Genomic DNA, 21963 nt, shown 5'->3' with positions numbered 1-21963 from the left:
GAAATATTATATTTTAAAACAGTCTGACATTTTTTAATAATTTTGCCTTCACTACTTGTAAAAACTAAAACTTACATTTCCTCCTCAAAACATTTGTAAAATTTAAAACTGTTAGGTGCCATGAACTGTTACTAGGTATCTGGCTAATGATGGTTACAAGAAGGCTTGTGCTATCACCACTTGATACAAGTTGCTTCACAGCTACAGGTTGACTTGCAAATATAAATTCATGCCATGTTTGGCCTTCATCAACTGAAAATCTGTAATGAAATAATTTGAAATTGCAAAAAATTAAAGATAGGTGAGCAGCAGGAGAACTGACACTGTAAAAATAGAAAGACGAATTCTGTCCCTTTATTTCTATTCTATCCTGCAAAAATGAGGAAAATCTTTTATAAGCAATACAGAATTTGGCTAGCTGGTGGACAGTAGTTTCCTGGTGGGATGGCAATATCATAAGAAATATAATGGGAGTGCCATCTTTTTGGAGAAATGCCAAAACAGATCTCCTTTGGGTAGCACTGTACTGAAAATAAAATGAAAAAGGGAACTTTTAACATGAAACAAAAAACTAAGACTATATTAGGTCTTTTTCACAGGTTACAATGGAAAAAGAGACAAAACTGTTCCTTCTATTTTACATATTTCCAAAATAACTTGCACTGATTATGTATTAAAAGTGAAAACACTGTTGGCAGCATGATGACTGATGGCAGAATTTACTATATACTTTATGTATACTACATATTATATACTTTATATATACTCCATATTATATACTTTATATATACTACATATTATATACTTTATATATACTACATATTATATGTTTGTTGTTATTTGGTTTTTAGGAACATTAGCAACTAAGGCCATATTGCTCTGGGGATATGCAGTGGTCATTCCCTAACCTTTCCGCATAGTCCATATTTGGTGGTCACGGGCTCGAACCCCTGTCTAATCAAGAAGCATGTGCTACGCACTGCTGCTCCTGCCCACCTGGCTACGGAGGCGCCGAGCATAAAGTTCTACGAGTATGAAATAGTGTATGGTCTATGTACATTTATAAAGTTAGGATTTAACTTCATTTTGAGTGTTTCGGCTATTAAGAGCTTTGTATATTCGTGTTGTGAATTAATTACTCTTGCCTCATTAAAAAGAAAAACATGGTTCTCCAAATGGTATTTCACGAACACCAGTTATCTGCTTTAAACACATATCTATAATCAATAATAGTTCTGCACTAATCATACTAACTTCATCGATTATAATATAATCGATGAAGAATTATATTACTAAGTTGAAGATTATTTGATAGACATACAGAAAGCAGAATGCATTGTTGCACCATCAATTGCCACAGCGCCATTGCCTGTGGAGGCACAAGTAACATATGCATTGTGAACATGTTATATATTACAAAAGTGATTATACGTTTCCATCAATAATTTAAGAGTAAATGTCTTTCCACAGCCAGCAGGTCCAGTGAGAATTACTTGTATCAGTTCATGTATCTGATTATCAATTTGACGATAAATAGCTTCAAGTAATAATGCGCATTGTTCTTTATTAGTACAGTCTGTCCTCGTATAGCACGATAGTTGTGTTCCTAGAAACCCTCGTGCAATGCAAAATCGTGCAATATAAACAACAGGCCCTATGGGAAAAGTGGGGTTAGGTGCCAACCACCCAAGATTGAACACACATTTGGAACCAAAACATTATCAAACAATAAATAATCGGGTAATTTTAATCGTTATAAAATACTTACGTATTTTTAGTATTAAATAAAATAGTCGTAATAAAATACTTACGTATTTTATAACACGTAAGTATAAATTATAATACGTAAGTCGTAATAAAATCTTACGTATTTTATTACGACTATTACGTAATAAAATATTGCTAATGCCTTTGCTTCTCTCGTAAGCAAACTTGTTTTTTGTTTGATTTTCTATCCAAACAGATGACAGGTGTTCCATCTCTTCCAATTCTTGTGTCTTAATCCAATGGATTTTAATTACACTTTCAGTTGTTCCCGCTATGAAAGTTGTTTTTATTTTCTCCGCATTCTTTGCAATTCTCGGCGTTGCCTCATTTAGGTCTGTAGCACGTGCAATATCACATGGTCTTTCATTTCACAATTTCATATTTTTTTCTCTATCGACATAGGCGGACTGGACATAAGCTTTACCCGGGAAATCCCGGTGGGCCAGAGGCCGGTGTGATTTTGGCCATAAACCGTAGTATGAGGCCACTATAAATTTTCCCGGGTAAGAATTTTTGACTCAGTCCACCTCTGTTTATCGATATTGCTTTTTTTTCTCTCTGAATCTGCAGTGTCTTCGCCAGGACGCTTCCTCTTCACACCTTTTAAGTATTTTACTAATTTTTAGGGAATAAAGTGCAATTACAAAACGAGGAGGCACGCTTGATACACATAAACAAAGCTGCGCGCGTATAGCAACTGAATAAACAACACCGTAAAGGCCGAGATACACTATTAACACCCCACATTTTACTAAAGCACATTTCTCGGGATTACTACCATAAAACAATAAAAACAATTTCCAGTTTCGTTTCTGCTAGTGGAATCTGTTATAAACTGGTAGTAAACTCCATCTAATTGCATACCGATAGCTGGAATTGTGTTGGTTTTTACGTTATTATGGTGAAATGTGTTTCCCCTTCACTGATATAAAACACATAAATACATTTTCAGAATCTTCTTCATTCCTATTGTGTTGCGTTCGGTTGGGGTGATTCCGCGTTCGACTGCCATTTCTTGTAAACACAAAGGCGAATCGTGCATAAGCGAATTCGGTTCGTGTTATACTTTCCCCTATTTATAAATCGTGTATGACCGGATTCGTGTAATGTAAACACGTGTTATACGAGGACCGACTGTACTATGCATCAAACGACAGTATTCTTCAGATGGTAACACATTCTCTTGCTTCTTAACGATAGATGATAATTTATCCCTCATTGCCATTCTCATCTCCTCATTAGTAAAGAAATCATCATCAATTTCTTTTGATTTAAGAAATTCTTCAATTTTTTCTACCACCAGTCCATTTTCATCATTTTCATCAAGTGTGATACAAAGTTGCCACTCAAGGGCCAGTAAATCAAATTGCTAGCATCTTTTCAATATCAATATCAGATTCAAACTCTTTTCTTCTCAAGGTAATTATCTCTTTGTTGGTTTCATAAAGTTTAAAATATTTATTTTCATTCTCCTCAAAATTTCATTCTCCTCATTGATAAATAGTATGTGTAAAGTTACCATTTCGCGTATAAGTTCATGAAGACATGTATTATAATTCCGATACAGTATTATTTTAGGGAATTGTCTTTTCACCCATCCTTCATTTCCTTTTCGATAATGAGCAGTAAATTGTGCAACAGTTATATCTTTTAACGTTTTGCCCTGTTTTTCATATTTATCAAAAATACTATCTTTCCATATATCCAAAGACTCACTATCAACTTGTTGTTCATCCAATTCAGCTGTTGATTTAAGTAATTTTTGCTGCTCATGTGGTTATACCGTTGGCACGTATTCAATCGCTCTTGAAGACATGGACATTGGGTATCATAATACCAAGCTGCCTCTTGTGAACTCATCTCCACAGAATTCAATACATCTACGCTTAATGCTCATGTTAGATCAGTTATATCCATATCAGGATATTCTTCTTGTAGCTCTATAATTTTCCATTGCAGGTTGCTTATTCCTCTGTGAGTTTTATTCACATATTCAACTACATATGCTGCACATGAATATTCTTTTATGATAAACTGTAAATCTGAATTAGACTTCAGCACTCCTAAAATCCAAGGATTGTAATTATTCATAAATTTATCTTCTATCTTTTGGTACCAGGTCGTTTGATACCAGCCCTCAAAATATAGCCCTCAAGATATTAAGAGTAGGAGACCGATGAATTACTTAACAAGTACAGATCACTGTTGAAATAAAGCTGTGAATTAGGGTTGAATTTGAGTGTGTGTGTGTGGTATGGTTGTTTAATGGCGCACAAGCTGCTATGGTTGAATCTGAAAGTGTGTGCAATTCTGCCCACATACTATAGGAGGCGTATATGATGAGAGTTTTGTTGATCAATTCAGCCCTGGAGAGAATGTACAAGGCTGTGGTAAAAGTTTTCTCAGCCTGGACTGTGCTTGTTTACAGGAGAAATTGCATCTACAGGGATGGGATATGCTTAAATAGATAGAAAGGGTGCAAGAATATTTTCTGATGCTATCGAGGCATGTTAGGTGGATTGGAAAACTGATAGCTTGGGGGAATACATGGACTAATAGATTAACAGTAGTTGCTGGCAGAGGTGAAACTGATTCTTGCACTGCTTCTACTGGAATGAGCAGCAGCAGCCTGGAAAACAAGATGCAGGGGATTTCAGAGACTATTGGGGGTCACTGTGGTACAAGTAAACAAATGGGCTGTGTTAGGGTAGCTAAGAATAGGAATAGGCACATGTAAACTTGCGAGTACAGTACACCAATGCTAGGAGTTTGGTAAATAAATTTGATGAATTTGAGGTGTTGGTCAAAACATCAAAGGCAGATATTGCTGGGATATCAGAGACGTGGTGTCACACAGATATAAGGAATGTAGAACTGGAATTTGGGGAATACAGTGTGTACAGAAAGGATAGACAGGACAGGAAGGGAGGAGGGGTTATGCTATTAGTTAGGAAACTCATAAAATCCAAGGAAGTGAAGCCAGTCAACATCGCTGGACAGTGCAGTGTCGAGTCAGTTTTGTGTGGCATAAGCACTGGGAAATCAAAATTGAGAGTAGGAGTGTGTTATAGGCTTAATGACTCTGATGAGTATAATAAACAACTGTACAGGGAAGTAGAGTGGGCCAGTAAATCAGAGAGTCTTACAATGGGGGATTTTAATTTCTCAGATATTGAGTGGAATTTGTGGGTTGGTCATACACACACTAGCAAGGCTTTTGTGGATTTATTGGATGATTGTTTTCTACAGCAGCAAGTTCGGAAGGCAACTAGAGAGAGTAATACTCTTGATCTGATTATCGGTAGTGATTCTTCATGCATTAAGAATCTGCAGATAAAGGAAACACTACGAGGCAGTGATCACAGTGTGTTGAAGTGGGATTTACTCAAAGAGGTAACTATCATCAGGGGTAAAGGGAAGGGTTTTTGCTTTCATAAAGGCGACTATGGAGGTCTGAGACAGTATTTAAATTCTATACGGTGGGACCAACTGAGGATGTTACCAACAGCAAATTCAAAATGGGAAGCATTCAAAGAATTAATCTTGGAAGCTACTAGATTAATTAAAACCAACAAAAAAAATATTGTTCAAGGTTTAGGCTTAAATGGATGTCAGATGAACTAATGAGACATATGGCAGAGAAGAAAAATGCATGGGATACATATAAATTAACATGTGACACAGAAGCCTATGGCAGATATAAGTTGATCTGTAACCAAGTTACAAAGGAGGTTAGGCAGGCGAAGGCAGATTACAAATCTTTGGCAAACGATGCAAAGAATAACAGCAAAGAGTTCTTTACTTATGTAAACTCTAGGATGACGGGGATGAACCAGATTGGTCCACTTGATATCAATGGTTCAGCTGTTGATGATTGTGCTCAGGTAGCTAACAAACTAAATAAGTATTTTGCATTTACATTCACACATGAGGAGTTATTCAGGGAGGGGAATGCCAGAAGTGTATTAAACTGGCAATGAGCTAGATGATTTTGTAATAACTGAGAGCAAAGTGGAGGAGAAATTATTGAAGATAAACATAAGAAAGGCACCTAGGATGGAGGTAGCAAAGGAAGTAAACAAATTCTTAGCCCTGATTATGAGAGCTTCATTGGACTCAGGGGAGGTAGCCATAGACTGGAGATGTGCAAATGTGATGCTTTCTGAGCAGTGCCGACGGCTTTCAAGAGTAGCTCATGGTGTCTTGTCAATGATATACAGGGATTTTTCTAGCAGTGATAAGGAGGTGATTATCCACTTGTATAAGACAAGGGTCAGGCCAGACCTTGAGTACTGTATACAGGTCTGGAGGCCTCATTATAGGAAGGATGTAGAGCTGCTGGAGCAAGTGCAGAGAAGGGCAACAAGTTAGTGAATGGAACAAAGGGTTGCTCTTACGAAGAAAGGCTTAAGTTTTGCAAATTACAGTGTCTGGAGACTAGGCACCGGTGAGGTGATCTGATAGAGGTGTATAATGCCTTGAATGGTTTGATCAAGCTCAATGCCAATGGGATTCTTCTTCTTGCTCAGAATAATAGTCTGAGAGGGCATAAATTCAATGGGTGCCTCCGTAGCCAGGTGGGCAGGAGCAGCAGTGCATAGCACACACTTCTTGATTAGACCGGGGTTCGAGCCCGTGACCACCAAATACGGAGGATGCGGAAAGGTCAGGGAATGACCACCGCATATCCCTGAAGCAGTATGGCTTTAGTTTCTAATGCTCCTAAAAACCAAATAACAACAGCATAAATTAAAATTGAGGAAAGACAGTTGTAGGATAGATGTGCGAACGTTTGCCTTTAGCCAGCATGTGGTTGATTGCTGGAACAAGCTTCCATCTGTCATTGTTGAAGTTGATAGCTTAAATAGATTCAAGGCAGAATTAGACAAACATGTGGAACGAGTGGATGGGTGAAATTAGACAATTTTTTTTTTTTTTTTTTTGGCTGATGCTATATGAGCTTCCTTTCTTGCATCATGTGCTTTTACTAATGCTAATGCTAATATTTAGATATTCTTCTTCTGATTGGCATTGATTTGATTTAAGGAATTTTTTGAAATTAACATGATTATCCAATTGTAACGAGTTGTGCAATTTACGATATTTTTTGCAAAAAGCTGATCTTCAATTGTTATCTGTGGCCACTAGTATCAATATACGAGTTTGCGAGGGGCGCCTCCGTAGCCAGGTGGGAAGGAGCAGCAGTGCGTAGCACACGCTTCTTGATTAGACCGGGGGTTCGAGCCCGTCACCACCAAATACGGAGCATGCGGAAAGGTCAGGGAATGACCACCGCACTGGAGCAATATGGCCTTAGTTGCTAATGCTCCTAAAAACCAAATAACAACAACAACAACAACAACAACGAGTTTGCGACATTGGCCAAAAAGGTGCTTCAAATCGACATTAGCGTCGATTTGCATTATTATTTTTATAACAGGTAAAAGCATGTTTATGCTGCTGTAAATTTGAATAACCTGAAGTTTTCTCTATAGAACATAATGCATCTATCATTTGGATTGCTTCTTTCATCCCACCTTCTTTTTTTTCTAATAGTGCAGAGGGTGCATTGTTCATTCATAATAATATATGCGTATGTGGACTTCCTCAATGTTGAAATTCAAATGCATTTAAAGAAATTTACAACATAATATTTCCCAAAAGGACTATAGGTTTTTGATTTTGAAATTTTGAGTATACTGTCAACAATTTTATTAAAGTATATGGCAAACGTTATGGGGTCTTCATTCATTAACGTAGCTCATTCCATGTAAGGTAGATCCATAACTTCATTAGTTGTAATTTCTCATTTATATCTGAATTTGTATAACATACATAGTAATACGGGCCATGTTGGTTCATACGCACTCAATGTCAAGAATTGTAGGGTTTCCTAATTGACGAATCATAGCAAACACATCTCATTTACATTGACTCCAATAATATGCTGAATTGGGAATTGATTTTAGAAATGTTAAGTTAGACTCTAATGATTTGTTTATAAATTCTTTCGATTCCAATAGAGAATGAGTAATATTAGCTGTTTGAGTGGTTTCATTTTCCAACTGTGAACGTTTTTCAAAATGGCTACAATATACAGTACTATTATTCTTGAATATAGAAAAAGATAGGAAATTTCAAGGTCAATAAATTTTAAGGAACTGTGATCAGTCACTGGGGCCTTTTAAAGAACAGTTGTGCTACATGATAGCTTTGCTGTAGATGTTTTCAAGTTACCAAATTGTATTTAAAAATACTCACTTGTTGCTGAGTTATTAATTTTTATAAATTTCAAGGTCACAGTAATTCTACCGAGTCAGCCATTTGGATTTATCCATGAGATAAAATAACTACTGCAGTGCCACTTGCTTGTTCAGTGGTAACTAGCAAATCAGCATAAATTGCTTAAAATTGTTAATTTACATTTTTACAATAGATAACAATTGAAGGGTTATTTGAATCTGGGAAGAAGGGGATAGGGAATATCAAGATATACAAGTTAAAGTAGTAGATTTGGATAAACATGGATAGAACTGCGAAATCACAAGGAAGCTTCACCATTGAATAAGAGCTACTACATTTAACCCAAGCACGGTACTAAGTACTATAGGTTCTAATACCTCTCGTGTTTGGGGTTCACATAAAAAAAAAAATCTATATGGCTGTGACAGGCTTGGCAGATCGGCAGCTTAAATTTATTGCCTTCAATAGAAAAAGAAGCCTCAAAGCTAATTAGCCCGGACATGGTGGTATCTGCAAACAACAAGATCAGCTGATGACGACATATATTAAATTAGCCACACTCCATATTATGACATTGTCAGGAAAAATTGAGTGTGTGGATATCTTAAAGAAAAATAAGCATACTTGGATTGAGTGAATCAAAATGGAAGGGAAATGGGTGTAGAGAGTTACAAGGAGGCTATTACTTATATTGGTCTGGGGTGATGTAGCGAGGAAGAGTGTAGCCATCATTATAGATCACAGGATTAACGAAGGCAAATAGAGGTGAATAATATCAGCGACAGACTCATGTCAATGAAACTGCAAACGAATGACAGCGAAACATTGAAGATAGTACAATGTTGCACACCGCAAACCAGTTGCGAAGAAATGGAGAAGCAGCTTGAAGAGAACATCACAGGTAGAGATATAGTTATCATGGGTGAGCGGAACACAAAAGTCGGAGTGGAGGGGCAAGGACTAGAATATGTTATGGGTCCGCATGGTTGGGGACCTAGGAATGATGATGGTGACAAGCTGTTGGATTTCTGTATGGAACAGCTTGGTCATAGGAAACACCTGGTTCAAGAAGAGAAAGAGTCACAAAGTGACAAGATATAGTTGGGACGGTCAACAGGAATCCCTCATTGACTATACACTCGTGGATAAAGAGCAACACAGAAGACTAGTGGACGTTAAGGTCATTTCTAGTGTCTCCCTTGGTAGTGATCACAGGTTAGTTGTTGGGGTTTTAAGATTCCCTAAATTGAAGAGGATCAAAGTAACAAGAGAGAGAAAACTACAGGTGTGGAAGTTGAAAGAAGAGGAAAAAGGGGCGATGTTCAGTGAAGAGTTCAAGAAGGTTGTATATAAGACAGTAGTGAACAGCAGGGAATCAGAATTGAAAGCATTCAAAGACTGTATAGCGTATAGTAGGACTGATAAGCAATAGAAGGAGATGGAAAGAAACTCCATGGTTGAATGATAGGATGGGAGAGGCTGTGAAAATCATTCAGAACCTACTTTCAGAACAGAAATGATGAGAATAAAGAGAGATATGAAACCATGAAGAGAGAGGCTAAGAGGATAGTTAACAAGGAAAGATGACTGTGGTTGGAAGAATGGAGTGAAACTTTACACGATATCGACGGTAATAAAAAGATGCTGTATGGTATGGTGAGGAATAGAAGCAGAGATGGTGAACAGAGCAAATATTTGATGGATGAGAATGAGAACCTAATAACCAAGGATGAAGAGATAAGAGAAACATGGAAGTATTTTGAAAATCTGTTGAATGTGCAGGACAGCCAGCAAAAGGGACAAAGGCAGGTCGATCATAGAAGAGGGGATGAAAGAGAAGATATGAAGAGAGAGCAGACAGACAACGTAGAATGATGTAGTGCAAGCATGGAAATACATCAAGACAGGCAAGTCTGCTGGTATGGATGAGATAAACGGAGAGATGCTGAAGGCTACAGGCAAGGCAGGGATAACGTGGACATACAGAATGTTCCGTAAGATCCGGGATGAGAGACAGGTGCTGAAGGACTGGAAAGAAGGTTTTGTTTCATCATCCTGTTGTTTAAGAAGGGGAACAGGAAAAAGCGTTCCAATTATAGGGGCATCACACTGACATCACATGTGAGTAAGCTGTATGAGAGAATGCTAGAGCAGAAGATAAGAGGAGCAACTGAAAATAGGATGGCCGAGGAACAGTATAGCTTTAGGCCTGGCAGATCGACAGTAGATCTAATTTTCTGCATCAGGCAACTGATGGAAAAGTGTTATGAACACAATAGAGAATTATGGATGGCATTTTTGGATGTAAAGAAAGCATTTGATGCCGTAAAGAGAGAGAAAGTGTGGGAAGTTTTGAGAAACTTGGGGATAGAGGAACATCTTGGAGAGATAATTGAGAATATGTGCACCAATACAGTGAGTAAAGTAAGAACAATGATGAGGTTGATGGAGATCTTCGAAATAACATTAGGTTTGATGGACGCATCCTGTCACCATTGCTATTCATAGCTGTCGTGAATGAAGTGTAATGTAGAGTGGTGGAACAACTTGGACAGGACCAGATGAAAGTCATGCTCTTCACAGATGACCTCTTCATTGTGCGGAGAGAGCAGGGAACAAGTGCAACGGCAAGTTGATATATGGGCTAGGATGGCCAATGAATTTGAACTGGTTTTCACTCAGGAGAAGAGTGAAATAATGGTTTTAAAGAGGAGTGGTGAGCTTGACGGATACATTACAATGGAAGGGAAACAGCTAAAAATGGTTAACAACTTCAAGTATCTAGGAAGCACCATTACAAAGCCTGGAGTGACAGACGAAGAAGGATAGTGGGTGGGAATTTCTATAGGCAGACAAGAGATCTGATCTGGAACAGGAACATACCACTGAAGTGTAAGAAGGTTATATATCAGGCCTATTATGTACCAATTCTGATGTATGCATCTGAAACTTGGACTATGAGGAAAAAGGATGAAAGCAGAATTCAGCGGGCAGAAATGAGATTTGTGAGGAGCATAGCTGGAAAGACAAGGTGCAACAAAATCAGAAATGATGTGATTAGGGAGAGAATTTAGGTTGAAAACTCCAGAATAGGATTCAAAGGTCCCATTTGAAATGGTTTGGACATGTCGAGAGGATGAATGAGAGGCATTTGCCAAGAATGAGATGGCAAGACATAATAAAGACCGATATCATTAAGAGAGGAGGGAATCGGAGTGAAATCAATGACGGAGAGAAGTACTCAGACAGGGCATGGTGGCGAGGCTTCATATGTCGATCTGTGGAATAGCGGAAAGATGACAGATGATGAATGTTAACTGTTATTCCTACTGATTTAAATGCAATTTGCAAATTTTCTGCAGTACGCATTCACATAATTTTCATTACCATATATAACAAATGTTGGGGAGTTACCCCACGATGATCAGATCTACGAATTTAAAGGGAGTAATTTTCAATCCATTTTTAAATTTTCGTGTATTTCAAATATACACTGGTGTTCAAAGAAAGTGCATCACATAGGAATTTCACATCTCTAATCATTTTTCGTGATGGTATGTTACATTAATGACTAGCATTACAATATATATACAAACAAAAGATATTTATTAATAGTTAAGGCAAAGCTAAGTAATATTTGACAGGTGCTCTCAAAATATTCCAAAATGAGCATTTGCAACCTTTATACAACAGTTTTGGTAAAAACGACAATTATGGCTGAAATGTTATCAGAAACCCTCAATTTACTTCAGTTTATCATTTTAAATGGAAAACAAAATGAAAAGTTCACCAGGTGCCAACTAATATTTAGTTGAACCGCCTCTGGCCCTGATGACAGCAGCACACCATTGAGGCATTGACAAGATCAATTTCTGAAGATAATCAACTGATAGTTCATGGTTCCAAACACGAATTATGGCTTCCTGAAGTTCACAAACGGTCTTTGGTTTCTTTCTGGCAACTGCAGGTTCCCGACGATGACAACAGTTCTCTATAGGATTCAGGTCCAGGCTGTTTTGTTGTTGTTATTTGGTTTTTAGGAGCATTAGCAACTAAGGCCATATTGCTCCGGGAATATGTGGTGGTCATTCCCTGACCTTTCGGCATTCTCTGTATTTGGTGGTGATGGGCTCGAATCCCGGTCTAATCAAGAAGCATGTGCTACGCACTGCTGCTCCTTCCCACCTGACTACGGAGGCGCCAGGTCCAGGCTGTTTCCTGGCCAGCTAACAGTTGTAATGGATCGTTCTTCCAATAATTTTTTCACCAGTAACAAATGTAAACACATTACTGTCGAACCTCTGATGCAGAAATGAAGCTAAAGTAACTAAAAAAGTGCCTACTTACACTTTTTGCCCAATGACAAGGAGCAGTCGTCCTGAAAGATGCATTACTTGGCAGGTTGAAATGGTCTCTAATAGTAGGCAGCAATTAGCCTTCCAATATAGCCAGGTATCCATTGGCATTTATGGAACCTTTTATAAACTGCAGGTGACCTACTCCGTGATACAAAATGCATCCCATATCATTTGGCTGGTAGGGCATTTCACTGTAGACATCATACAGTCTGGATGGTATTCTTCACCACATCTACGGCAAATTGTTTGTCTTCCTTCAGAGCCATGCAGGTTGAATTTCTTCTCATCCGAGAAAATAACTGACTTTCACTGTTTGGGGATCCATTTGATATGCTCCTTACACCAAATTAATCGGGCCTTTTTCATTTTTTGTGTGAGGAGGAGCTTCTTCTTAGGACAACGGGCTACAAGTCTATTTTTGAAGAAGCACCTTCTGAGTGTTACTGCACTTGCTACCACTCCTGTATGTTCTTCCCATTTTATTTTCAGCTCAAATAGTTTTTAAGGCATAAATGCTTCAAAATGCAGTCCTGTTTTGGTGTAGAGACTTGTTTGCATCTGGTTCCTTTTTTTCTATCAGAAGAACCAGTATTCTTGATTTTGGAAAGAAATCTACTCACTGTCGACTGATTACAAGACACTTTCTTCGTGGCATCAACTGCACGTAACTCTCCATCCTGACACAAGCAAGGAATGACTGCAACTCTTGCAGAGCATGCTTATATAGCTGATGCAATATTACGTCATCACCTACGCATGTCAATCTTATCTAATGCAATCAGTAAGAAATATTGCCATATACTTACGCTATTCGGATGATAATTACAATTTTATGGGGTGATGCACTTTCTTTGAATACCAGTGTATGGCTGGAAAAGAAGGTTCTTCTGTATGTATATCAAATATGAAACTTGTTGGAGATGATTTCTGACCTGGTGCTATACATAAATATTTATCTTCAGGCCATAATAATGTTTGTTGTTGAATTAACAATAGTTCATCATCACTGTTGACAGGTTCCACAATTTCATCTGAATGTTCCTGTTCACTATCATCATTTGGCCCCAACAAATCTTCACTCACTTTAATGCCGCAGAATTTATACAAAGGTGAATTTATCAAATACTGTAACCATATTTTCACTATTTTCTTCTGCACACATCCTTGTAGATATGATGATTTATGTATGAGTCTTCGTTTTATATGTACATTAATGGCATAATCGTCATCTAATTCTCTATGTAATTGATGAACCATCACATTTACATTAACTGGTACATTTATTACTTGTCCAACGATCCCATATTGTCCAAGTTCATAACGTAAACAACGAATTTGTATAAAGGGTAATTGTAGTGATATCAAACGCTCCATTACAACATCCAGTGAAGGCAAATCAGTAGAATATGTTGGATATATAAATCCATTTGACGTGGCCATAGTTGGTATCCGTCCCTCTTTTAATGAAGTATGACATGTATTACACATCACGAAAGTACTCACTTCTTGTAAAGGAAATTCATTTTGAAGTAATTCATATGAAGTCATTGTGAAAATGGTATCAAATCTAATTGAAACCATAAACGATCACAAACATTACAACTAAATCCAAATGGGTTTTTGTACACTGGTTTTTCAAACTCACTGTCACGAGCTGACAGTGAGTTTGAAAAAAAAAAAAAAAAAAAAATCAGCTCTTATTAATTTCCCTTTCTATCAAACCTGCTTTTTGAATTTTAAATTGTTATCAACAATGTTCCACTAATCCCTTTGGTAAAAATTAAATTTTTAGGTTATCTTAGTCTCAAAATTTTCATTTAAAATATAAAATAAGTCATAATTCAATAAGTATTTTTGTACTGTAGTTTGTTACTCTTATTACCATTTTTCACACCTCTAAAATTTGTTAGGTGTCTATCCATCATCTATGAAAACCTTAATAAAAACCTATTCAAGTCACTGTTTCTGCTGAAAAAACAAAGATTAAAAATTTTGATTGTTTTGTTTGTTGTTAGTTAATTCTATATTGATTTGAATAGGTATGATTTGTCTTACTTTACTATGCTTAAGTAATCTTTCCCCCATCCCATACACTCTTGCTTTAGTGCCGGTGACCTACTCCGCAGGTATCCATTATCAGGGTACAAATATCACAGACATCACTCTCCTCCATTTTGAGACAGTCTCCCCACAGGACTATCCCAAATCTCCCACCTATAAATAAGGACTGGCCAAGAACTATTCAGCAATTTGAAATCAAAATTATATTTGCATGCACAAAGTCTAAACTCCTATAAGTGTCTCTTTAGTAAGTCCCAATAATAATGAAAATTAGTAAAAGTTCAGAGGCTAAACACACACTTTCAATGTCACACTTTTAAAGTCTTATGTACTTTAGTAGTGAAATAAATCATATTGTAAGGTAAAATGGATTCCTTCTGACAGTACACTAAAATAATATTACACAATCACCATAAGATTTCAATGCCTGGCGAGCACCTAAAATTTAAACAAAGTATATTTCACTATCTTAATAATGTTAATGTAAATATATAGTTTTTATGCATTCAGCATTAAATTTATGTTATAAAGCCTCCTCCCCCCACCCTGTCAAAAACCTAATGTTATAACATTGTGATTAAGAAAGTTGTCTTGCATATGTTGGCATTTTCCAGGAATGAATAATCAATTTTGATTGTGAAGGTTACTTATACTATACTTACACAAATAAGATACTGGAAGCTAATACTTACTTAAAACTCTTAGTCACATTATCTGATTTGGACACAGCTACTAAAAGACTGCCATGGTTTGATATGGTATACAAATGAGGCCCTACTAATGCCTATAAATAAAACAAAAAGTTTGGGTAAAATGTTATTTTAAGTAATGCATAAAAATTGCAATGACACTCAATAACTGTTGTAAAGTATTTTATCGCTATTTAAAATATGTAACAGGATTTTTATATATTTTATTATCAAAGAAATAAAGTAACTTTAAATTTTGCTGTATTATGGATAAATTCTTTTAATTTAGTATACTGAAGAGGTAAGCTAATTTAAAATAATTTATCACATTATTATAATAATAATGGCCAAAATTTCACATAATATCAGTTTCCAAAGATTACTGTGTTTGCCAATGTACTGTGATTCTACCGTTTGAGAGTGTCTAAAGGCAGAAGCCCAAGATGAGAGGCACGTGTTGTAGGCAGTAGATTAGTTGCTTACATAAATTTTTTCCTGGAACCATCTTATTCCTTACTCTCTCTCTCTCTCTCTTTTGCTTTCAGCAATACTTTTCTTCTAAGCAGTTACTTAATCTGTAGAAATCATCACAAACCTGCCCTACCATGGAATACTGTTTGATGCAGTCAGAAATGTGTGAGAACAACAGCTCCCCCCAACAAACTTGTTTTTAACTCCTGGAATCCAATATCAAATGAAGAGAGCCAGATTACTTAATAATTTAACTCAAACTCACTTCTATCCCTCTCATACAGAGATTCAGTTTCTGTTGAATGCCTTTCTTATTATATACTGAAGTAATTTCCTGTTAATCATCCACATAACTGAATCTACTGCTGCAAATAAAGGTGTTTATTAAAGATAATGTTCAAGTCTTTAGGGTGATTTTTGCTGAAAAAAATGTCAGATGCACTAATTTAATATTTAGTGATAGATTTAACAAACAATCAACAACCAAGTATGCAACTAGTCTGTTTGCATGGTTAGAATAATTTTTAAATCACCTGTGAAATAATCTCTGTAGTCTGAAAAAATGGTTAAAGTACTGCTGCAAACATGGCACTAGCCAGCCAGTAAACTTGTTGTGGTTAAGGGAAAGGACAACAGTGAAGATGTACCTGACAGGTACACCCTCAATGGGGTCATCTTGGATCACTCCACTAATAACTTTAGTTATTAGTGGAGTGACCCAAGGTTCAGTTCTGGGCCCATTGTTGTTTTCTATATTTATTAATGATATTGATGAAGGTATATCAGGCTTAATGTCTAAGCTTTCAGATGATAAAAAGGTAGACGGGGTGGGTAATGACAGTAATCAAGGTAAGCTATTGCAACAAGTTCTAGAAAAATTAGACAGATGGACTGAGAAATGGCAGTTGAAGTTTAACATGACAAATACAAGGTAATGCACATGGGTAACAATAATCCCAGATTAAAATACACACTCAGAGTAGCGGAAAAAAAAAGACTCGGGGATAATTGTGTAGTCAGATATGATGTTCTCTGAGCAGCTCATGGGGTTTTGTTAATAATATATAGGAACTTTGCTATCAGAGAGTGGTTATTCCATTGTATAAGGCAATGGTTGAGCCATATCTTGAGTACTGCATATAGTTCTGGAGACCTAATTTTTGGAAGGATTTGCTAGAATGGGTACAGAGAAAGGCAATGAGATTACTGAAAGGAACAAAAGGAAGGTCTTACCAAGGAAGGCTTCAGTTCTGCAAATCACCTCACAGGTGCCTGGGGACAGGCACCTGTGAGGTGATCTGATTGTGGTGTTTAAGGCTTTGAATGGATTGAGAAAGCACAATGCTAATGGTATTCTTCCTATTGCTCAGATTATATACATGAGGAGGTACTATATACATGATTCAAATCGAGGAAAGATGGTGGTAGGATAGATGTGTGAAAGTTTGCCTTCAGCCAGCAGGTGGTTGATTATTGAAAAAAACTTCTGTCTGTTGTTATGGAAGTGGGTAGTTTAAATAGATTCAAGTTAAACTAGACAAACTATAAGAAGGAATTTTTTTTTTTTTTTTTTTTTTTTTTGGCTGATGCTTTATTAGTTTGCTTTCTTGCATCATTTACCACTACTAATACTAATACTAAACCACCATCTTGAAACGTGATAGCTAGTACTGCAGTTATAGGTGAAACTGTTTGGAATTTTTTTGTCTTACAGACCGACTTAAGCAAAAGTAGTTGATAAATTTTAGTATCTGCTTACTTATTGTAATAATTTGTTAATTTAATTTTTATTTTAATAATGGTTGCTACAGGATCCACTTTGAATACTTCTTCCAAGGATATAATCATCCAGAAGGAAATGGCCATAGACAATTCACATGTGAATAATGAGTTCACTTGTAAATTCTGTGGCATGCATTCCAAAGTCAATTTATTAGGTAATCTTAGCTCAACTGATCACCCTTTTCTTGCGATTAGTCTTTTTTAAGTAAGTTTCCAATGTAAGGATTCTACTGATCTAAAATTACAACTTGGTACTTTAGTAATTAGAACTAGATGAAATTCAGTCACTCAACTGACTCCCATCCACACCCCAAGGATTGGTACTAGGAGCATACCAATGTTGTTTCTGCTTTTCTTAAATAACATCAATAAAGGTATACTGGGCCACATTAAAATTTGAAGATGATGGGTGGAAGCTATATTTTAATACAGCAACATTCAAGGGCTTACACTTAAGTTAGAGCAAACCCAAAACAACTCTAGCAGGGATAAGGAGGTGATTATCCCCTTGTATAAGGCAATGGTCAGGCCACACCTTGAGTACTGTATACAGGTCAGAAGGCCTCATTTTAGGAAGGATGTAGAGCTGCTGGAAAGAGTACAGAGAAGGGCAACAAGATTAGTGAATGGAACAAAGGGTTGCACTTATGAAGAAAGGTTCAAGTTTTGCAAATTACAGTGTCTGGAGACTAGGCACCTGTGAGGTGATCTGACTGAGGTGTATAAGGCTTTGAATGGTTTGAGAAAGCTCAATGTTAATAGACTCTTCCTCTTGCCCAGATTAATCACCTGAGGGACCATAAATTCAAATTGAGGAAAGACAGTTGTAGAATGGATGTGTGGAAGTTTGTCTTTAGCCAGTGGGTGGCTGATTGCTGGAACAGGCTTCTCTCTGTTGTAGAAGTTGACAGCTTAAATAAATTCAAGGCAGAACTAGACAACCATTTGGAGCTAATGGATGGGTGAAATGAGAAGGTTTTTTTTTTTTTTGGCTGATGCTGTATAAGCTTGCTTTCTTGCATCATATGCCTCTACGAATGCTAATGGTAACTTTATATACTTGGTGGGGTTGAATTAAAAACGGTAAAGGGGAAAAGGGATTTGGAAATCATATATGAGTGGACACAAAGTTCCCTGAACTGATCAGATAGGTTGCAAGGAAGGTCTATGTCATCCAATTGATGATTTATCAAACATTTGCTTGTAGAGACAGGGTTGTCATATTCCCAATGTATAAGGCAGTTGTAAGGCTGTCCTTGGAATACTGTATCCAAGTATGAAGACTAACTTAAAAAAAAAAAAAAAAATTGAGCTTCTTGAAGGATTGAAGAATCTTAAGATATGCAAAATTCTTGGTGAGATCAACAAAAGGGTGTTTTTTTGAGGAAATAATTTTAATATGTGAGCTAGTTCTTAGTAACTAGGCACCTTTTGGAGGAAGGGGGGGGCTAATTGAGGTCCATAAGGCTCTGAGAGGAAAAAGTACGAATGCTGGGTGAAATTTTCACTGTTATAAATTATTCAAGTACTAGAGGACATAGGGGAAAAAGGTTTATACCAGATTATAGGAAGTTTTCTTTTAACCAGTGAGTTGTTAATTACTGGTGTATTCAACCTACCATTCATGGGTGGCTGAGATTCTCAGTCACTCATGAATGGGAGGTTGAGTCTCATAGGCACCTAAGTGAGAAGGGAATCAAAAATACTGGGGCTTCCTTGCACCATATGGATAATAATAATACTAAAATTTACAGGTCTTATGAGTGGAAATGAGAGCACACTCTTCTGCAAGTATTTTTATTTTGATTTACCATCTTGTCACAAGATGGTGATCATCTTGGAAGAGCTATTTGTTTAGAACTCATTTGTTTACAGATTAATCCAGACTAAATTTGCAATACTTTCTGGGAGGAGTAAGAGGGGAAGTACACACCTATCATCCTTGCTGGGATAATTTATTTTGAACCACCATCTTGAAACAAGACAGCCACCACAACCTTAATTTACAGTACGTTTGAAACTCTTCTGTTTACAACAGAGTTCCAAACATTTAAACAGAACACAAAATTTTACACATCTTATGAATAGGTATTAGGTTGCACTGTAAGCAAAGTATACCTCAGGACATGTCCCCAGGTACATCCTCACTCAGATAACTGCATTTTATTGGCATCTTGAAAAAAGGCAGCAATGGAATTATAAGTGCAATTTGTTTTAAACAAAATTTACAGGTCTTATTACATGCCTCTCATACCCATCATCTTAAGAGATGATGGGTATGAGAGGCATGCTGCTGGAGAAGGAGGCAATTTTATTTTTATTGGTAGATGACTTTCATCAACCGGTGAAATACCACCACTTTGCTTATTGGAGGCTTGAAGTGTTGAAACCCATGTTTAGTCTCTAGAGCAAAGTTTCCGGCATCCCCCCCCCATACTTCTCCTTCAACCCATGCACGGTACTAAGTACCATAGGTTTTGATACCTTTCGTGTTTGGGGTTTTCATAAAAAAAAAAAAAAACCTTGAAACAAGATGACTGCTGTTTGACGTAAGTGTCACCTATTTATAACTTGCGTTTAGTCAAATGAAACTGAAAATTAAATTACCAAATAAAACTCACGCTACTTTGTTTTTGGAGAGGGTGGGGAGAACACACTGTGATAGGTTTACTAGTCATTCAATCCTCTATCATGAAATAAGATGTTGCCACTCAAATCATGTGCCAATTATATGAGTATAGTGTGTGTGTGTGTGTGTGTGTGTGTGTAAACAGGTAGTATGTAATCCATATCAATACACTGTGATCAATGCCACATAGTAGGTCTTCTACATTCAGATTCTTAATGAATGAAGAACTGCTGCTGATAATCAGATCAAGAGTAAATAAAATAAAACCTTTTCAAAATAATTTCCCACAGAAAAATTGAAAAACAGATTAGTAATAAAAAGTTTAAAATATTTTTCCAGAACTAGAACCAGAAATTAAAATATAATCCAGAACATGATTCACCACCACAATTTCCATTTCTAAATTGCTACTATCCACCATTTTCATCACAAAAATCAATTATATAAAACAATAAATAGAATAAATCTTAGAGAATAAAAGTTCAAATATTTTTCCATTATATTTCACAATAATAAAGTGAAAAAAAGCAAACATATCAACACCAGTCAAAGAAATCTTCCCTTATGCATTCACACAAAACTAAAAGCAAGTGTTGTTTTTTGTGACAAAAGTGATGAAAATAAAATCACCTAGTAAACAGTGGCTAAATTATAATTAAAAAAAAAAAATTGTTTTACAGGCAATCACATAATGCAAATATGATTGACTATTTATTTGCATCCAAAACAAAACCAGCACATCAAACTCAACGTGCACGCACCAGAAACATTCAAGTAAATTTTGAACAGACAGGTCTACTCATATATTATATGCTGGCAAGTGGCAAATTTCCCCTTTGATATGTCTAAATTTTTCTGGCATCAAGCAGTGCCACTTACAGGGGTACTGCAAGTGGCACTGCTTGATCCTTGACGAGCACAAGTAATTCTTACTTTTGTGCTCATTCCACTTCACCACTACGTGCAATACCTCTAACTGGCTGAGCACATGCACAGCATCATTTCACCCCCCCAACTCATGTTAAAGCATTCAGTTTGTTTCTGGTGCCCCTTTCATATTAATTTTTCTCCTCTTTTATAGCTATATTTTAATTAAACCTCTTAGGTGTGAGTAGTAATATATTCAAGAATTTTATAGCAGTAATAATTTACACAATTATAAAAAAAATTACAATTATATTTCTTAAAATAAAAAATATGTTAAATAATGCTAACAAGTCCTATTTATTTATTCAACATTTTTATTTTAACTAAATATGAATTCAACTTATGGATATGTTGAATTTGGTAGATTTTTATGGAAAATTTAGAAATAGAAAGCTAACCTGATTCCAAGTGTAACCTCCATCACTGGAAACAAAAACATCAGGAGTTCCATTCTGCAGGCTTTGAGCAACATAACCTAAAATTATGCACATCGATAAAAGCATTCATTTTTTTTGAGACACCTAAATATAGCTTAAAAATACACGCTATTATTTCTAGTTCACAAGTCATTTATATAGTACGAAAAACATGTAATGGCTTTTTCAATGTGGTTTTAAGTGAAACTTTTTATGAAAAGTCAGAAAAACAGAAAAAAACAGAATAATTTGGATGATGAATCTTATTTTAAAATATTATCAATGCTTCCTAATATAACTTTATACTTAAGGCCATGCTAATGTTAATTCATGCTGTGCAATGAATAACCAATAAATAGAGAATATTCAAGAAAGTGAATGAATAAAACAAAGCGAAAGTATAAAGTGGGCTAAATATTTCTCATAACTTATGGAAAACATATGCAACATTACATTTGCAATATGCAATCTACAAATTCAATTTGTAAATTTACAAATGTACAATTTCTCAATGTTTTTTCTAACACTGAGAAACAATTTCTATTGTTCTAGTAAGACAAGGACATTTGTTAAGAGTATATTGTGTGAGGGATATTCTGCGTAATGAATACTCAAAAATT

At 36.2% G+C, this 21963-nt stretch overlaps 1 protein-coding gene across 1 annotated transcript in view; it reads right to left on the bottom strand.

Annotated features, from left to right (window-relative positions):
- Positions 1–21963, bottom strand: part of LOC150076150 (sortilin-like) — a 207185-nt gene that overhangs the window by 94278 nt on the left and 90944 nt on the right. The window contains exons 7-9 of the mRNA XM_090387580.1: positions 21326–21402; positions 15122–15213; positions 76–260 (exon numbers count right to left, since the gene is read on the bottom strand). Coding sequence (XP_090243706.1) covers positions 76–260; positions 15122–15213; positions 21326–21402 — 354 coding nt within the window. The remainder of the gene's footprint in view (positions 1–75; positions 261–15121; positions 15214–21325; positions 21403–21963) is intronic.

Source organism: Mastigoproctus giganteus, chromosome 13, assembly GCF_048544385.1.
Source record: "Mastigoproctus giganteus isolate SK-2022 chromosome 13, ASM4854438v1, whole genome shotgun sequence".
In the NCBI taxonomy this organism is placed as follows: domain Eukaryota; kingdom Metazoa; phylum Arthropoda; class Arachnida; order Uropygi; family Thelyphonidae; genus Mastigoproctus; species Mastigoproctus giganteus.
Note: the sequence above shows the minus strand (reverse complement) of the source record. Positions and strands in the feature narration are given on the sequence as shown.